Source organism: Callorhinus ursinus, unplaced genomic scaffold (genome assembly GCF_003265705.2).
Source record: "Callorhinus ursinus isolate GAN/ISIS: 27379988/994484 unplaced genomic scaffold, GSC_fseal_2.0 scaffold4136, whole genome shotgun sequence".
In the NCBI taxonomy this organism is placed as follows: domain Eukaryota; kingdom Metazoa; phylum Chordata; class Mammalia; order Carnivora; family Otariidae; genus Callorhinus; species Callorhinus ursinus.
The window spans coordinates 1-4,482 of record NW_027401190.1 but is presented as its reverse complement, the minus strand read 5'-3'; the positions used below and the strand labels follow the sequence as shown (position 1 = coordinate 4,482).

The 4,482-nt window shown below is 55.2% G+C and overlaps 1 protein-coding gene across 1 annotated transcript; it reads right to left on the bottom strand.

The window, feature by feature from the left end:
* Positions 1-6: 6 nt before the first annotated feature.
* On the bottom strand, positions 7-4,476 carry LOC112817891 (cytochrome P450 2A13; the record flags this gene model as incomplete). The annotated part of the gene is made up of 7 exons (XM_025865214.2): positions 4,356-4,476; positions 3,913-4,075; positions 2,939-3,088; positions 2,531-2,691; positions 1,208-1,384; positions 584-725; positions 7-188 (listed from the first exon to the last, which is right to left on the bottom strand). Coding segments are annotated over exons 1-7 (1,095 nt in total), but the record flags the coding sequence as incomplete, so codon positions are not given.
* Between the last annotated feature and the right edge of the window lie 6 nt (positions 4,477-4,482).

Here is a 4,482-nt window from a genome sequence, read left to right as displayed (position 1 = left end):
CTTGGGGAGGAGGAACTCTCGAAACTTGGTGTCCTTGGTGACTCTGCAGGCCTCGACCATGGGGATCATCTCTCCAAATCTTTGGATCTCGTGGATCACCGCCTCTGTGTAGGGCATCTTGGCCTTGTCCTCAAACTTGGGCTGACGGTTCGTGCCAACCACCCGGTCAATCTCCTCATGGACCTTGGCTGTGGGAGGAGGGGGAAAGTGTTTAGGTACCTAGCAGTCTCAGGGTGGAGATGATAGTCCAAATGTGTACATCCATGTGTGATATGGACGTAGATGATTCAAAACAGACCTTGACCATAAGCATGATTGGTGCAGCGTCCTATTCACCTGCTCTCAACACGGGAGCTGTTTGACTCAGCACAGGAGCTATTTACCCATCGGTTCAGATATTTCAGGATTTTAACAGCCAGTGCAACTCAGCTGGTGCTTATCAGCAGAATATCAGCTAGCATCTGGATAACAGGGTATGTCTGAGGTTCCAGACATCTGGGAAATGTGGGCACATTGCAGTGTGCTCAGAGGAAGTGTAAGGGTCTGTGGCCACCACTTCACCGCCCCGCCCTCACAGTCTTACCCTCCACCTCTGGGTGCTTCATGAGCAGCAGGAAGCCGTACCGCAGGGTTGTGCTGACCGTCTCAGTGCCCGCAGAGAAGAGGGTCAGTGTGGTCAGCACCAGGTTCTTCATGTGGAACTCCGTGTTGGGGTTGTTCTGCTCCTGAAGGGAGAGAGGCCTTCAGGCCAGGCCCACTCCCCCTCAGGGCTCTCAGAGCCCTTCTGGGGTCTTTCCATTTGGACCCACCTCTCTTAGGTCCAGACCAGAGGTGGGAAGAGAGACCCTACTTCTGCCAGGGTTTTGTTCAGGCTGCTGGCTCTGCCCAAAATGCCCTTCCCACACTCTTTACCTGGCTGCCTACCTGTCCTTTACTCATCAGCCCTGCTGTTCACTCTTTTAAGGTAGGAATATTGAGGAGAGGGATACAGAGAGCGAGTGCATGCTATGGAAGTGTTGCTTGATGGCTTGCACACAGGTCCTGCCCATGGACAAGTGCTGGTGGATGGAGCAGCCACAGTTACTATTGTTGAGATTGTGAGGATGTTATGAGGGCGATGATTTGAAGGGGCCTCTGCTCTCCCCATCCGAGCCTGGTTTCCCTCAGCGTGGCTTTGCTGCTGTCCGCCCTGGCTGCTGGGCTGTACCTCCTGCATGCGGATGAGGAAGGAGTCGATGAAGTCCCTCGGGGAGTTGGGGTCCAGGGTGCGTTGGTTCTGATCCACCTTCTTGGCTATGAATTCCTCCAGACCCTGTAGCTCCTTCAATGCCTGTTGCTGTGGCCCTGGCAGGTGCTTCGTCACTGAGGGAAACATCTCATAGAGCTGAGGATGGGGAGACAAGAAAGGGAAGGATAGTTGTTCACTGGCAGGTCCTGCTGGGAGCGGGACCTTTCTCAGGGCAAGGAAGGCAGTGGGTTAAAGGCACCTGTGCAGGTGTTTAGGATTTATACGGAGCATGATGGGAGGAGATAGCTAAGTTTCACGTGAGTGTGAGGGCCTCTTTCCCAGAATGTCGGTGAGATGGGTTGGGACACATATCCAGGTTTCAGGTATTGGGGTGAGGCTGGATTGGAGAACACATCTGGGGGTTCAGATATTCAGATGTGGTTGAATTGGGAGACTCATGTTCAGGTGTTGACCTATTTTTTCTGACCGATATGGTGGATCACCTGTTTAGATCTCTAGGTGTGGAGTAGGCTCAGTTGGAGACAAGTACCCAGATATTTCAGGGATATAGAATGGTGGCTTCTGTATGAGGTGAGGTTGAGGTGTGAAAGTGGGACAGGTATGCAAGTGTTGAGGAGGGGGAGATACCTGTTCATGTGTTTCAGATGTTCACAGGGGCTGATGGGGGGCACTTCTGTAAGTGAGTCAGCTGGGTTGGGGGACACGATTTGGGTGTTTGGGGAAACGTCTAGCCAGGTGTTTACATGTGTAGGGGTCTTCTTGGTTGGGTCACCTGTCCAGATGTTCAGGTGTTTCGGCGGGCTCTATAGGGGCACTTCTCTAGGTGGTTTGGGACACCTGTGCAATTACCAAGTGACTTGGCAGGCTGGGTTATATAGCGCCAGGTGTTCAGGTATTCAGGAGGTGGGCTGAGGTGGTCACTTGTTCAGGTGTTAAGGTATTAAGAGATGGACTATCGTAATAGGGACCGGTAGGTAAGTTGGGATGGGAACACATCCCCAGGCGGCATGGCTGGGCCAATAACATGTACCTTGCCTGCAGGCTCTGTTCATTGTTTGTTTGGTTTGGTTTCTGGTTTTTTGGTTGGGGGCAGCATCTGTTGAGATATCCAGGTGTCCTTGGAAAGTGGGTGTTCTGGTGTAACCATTGCATTGTCACAAGAGTGGCTTTGATGGAACCGGGTCTGGAGGAGGATGGCAGTTTGGGGCACCCGTTTCCATGGGGGAAAGCAATTGGTGGGTTGTGGTAGGGGTGTTGTAGAGCCAGACTGGGACAGCTTACCTGCCCCATAGAGGTAGCTGTGAACTGGAAGCTTCCCAGCATCATACGCAGCAGTGACAGGAACTCTTCGTCCTCATAGTCAAAGCGGTCCCCAAAGACAATGGAGCTGATGACGTTGGACACTGTTCGGCTCAGGAAGAAGGTGGGATCGATGAAGGCACCTGGGGAATGGGATGAGTTGGGGAGGAGACATGGATTTGGGGGAGCGTCAACTGGGCGGTCTGATGGCAGCCTGAGTATTGGAGGAGGGCACTGGAGTGAGGAGCCAAACGTCCAGCACAAGACCCCAGAGCCTGGAGCCCTGATGCCTTCCCCCAAGCCAGTCCCCTTCCCAGTGGAGAAAGGGTGCGTCCGTGTGGGTGTACCCTTCCTTCTTGCTCACTCCCGACCCCCTCCCCCGCCGCTCACCGCGTGTGCCCCGGAGGGCCTCGATGAGGAAGCCCGCCTCCTCCTGGATGCGCTCCTCAATGCCGCGCTTGCCCACTCCAAAGTCCCGCAGTGTGGTGATGGAGAAGCGCCGGAGCTGCTTGGCTCGCTCCCCGTTGCTGAATGCCACGCCTGGGGAGGGAGCGTGGGGGTGTGGTGAGGCGGGGAGGGGCGGGGACAGAGGTGGGCAGAGGTGAGCGCATCCCGGAGTGGGAGGATGGGTTGGGGGGTGAGGGAGACGGGGAGAAATACAACTCAGGGTCAGAGAAATACTGAAAGAGATAGAGACCGGCTTGGAAGAAAAGAATCAGAGGGAGACAGGCAAGTCAGATGCCCAGAGAAACCAAGCTACATGCGGAGACACATAAGCAGAGGGAGAGAGGGAGGAAGGAGGAGCCTGACCTCCGTGGAGACCTGGGAAGTGGCAATAAAAATCATGGAGGATCCTAACGCTGAGCTGGAGAAAGAGGAAAATACGGAAAGACAACAGAGAGGGTCTGGAGAGAGGAGAAGATGTTTCCAGAGCTGAAGGCATGGGGTGTGAAGCAGAAATAAGGTGAGATTCTCACACAGAGGAGGAAAAGACAGACAGAGGGAGGCAGAAGCACGGGGAAGCTCAGAAGCTGAGAAGGAGTAAGGGGCAAGGACACGGGGATTGCAGACCGGGGCTCCAAGGCAGAAATCCCAAAGAACTGCTCCCAGACCCAGGGAAAGGAGAGGCATCCGTCCGTGAGAGAGAACAGAGAGGTGGGCCGAGAAGCAGGGGGAATAGAGACTCAGACACCCTGAGTCAAGCTAGAGAAGAGCAAGGAGAGGCCACGATAACCAGGGATAAGCACAGAGGGAAGCAGGGGTAGAACTCGGCCACAGCTCTGGGTGAGTGAGTCAGGAGAAGAACAGTGGGGAAACTGAGGCCAAGTGTGCCTGACCACACGCTCCCACCCGGAGCACCTCACCATAGCCTTTGAAGAGAGAGTCGAAGGTGGCCTGCTCGCCTCGCCCGCTGAACTCCTCAGCCTGGTCCACCAGAGCCTCCTTCACCGCCTCGTGTCCACACAGCACCACGATGCGCCGGGGCCCCAGGTGGACCGTGAAGACCGGGCCATATCGCTCGCTGATCTGATGGAGGTGGGAGTGCGTAGAGGCTGCTGCCCGCACTGGGAACTGGCCCTGTGCCCAGCCCTCACCTACTGCGTGCATCTCCTCCAGGTTCTGACACTCAAGGGGCTGGACATCCCCAAATCGCCTCTTTCTTGTCTAGGACCCTGCTGGCCAACCTGCAAATTTCCACTTTCTTAAGACTCTGGTCCAACCTTGCCCATCCCCTGCCACCAAGTCCCAGCTCATTTAGGCAGGCTTCCAGCCCCACCCCCATTCCACCCATCCCATGTCCTGACACCTTCATGAGAGAGTTGTACATCTGTTGTGTATTCAGCTGCAGGTAGTTTCCGATGAAGGGCAATGGGGTGGGTCCCGGAGGAAGCTTCCCCCAGAGTTTCTTCTGCCTCCAGACAGACATCAAGACC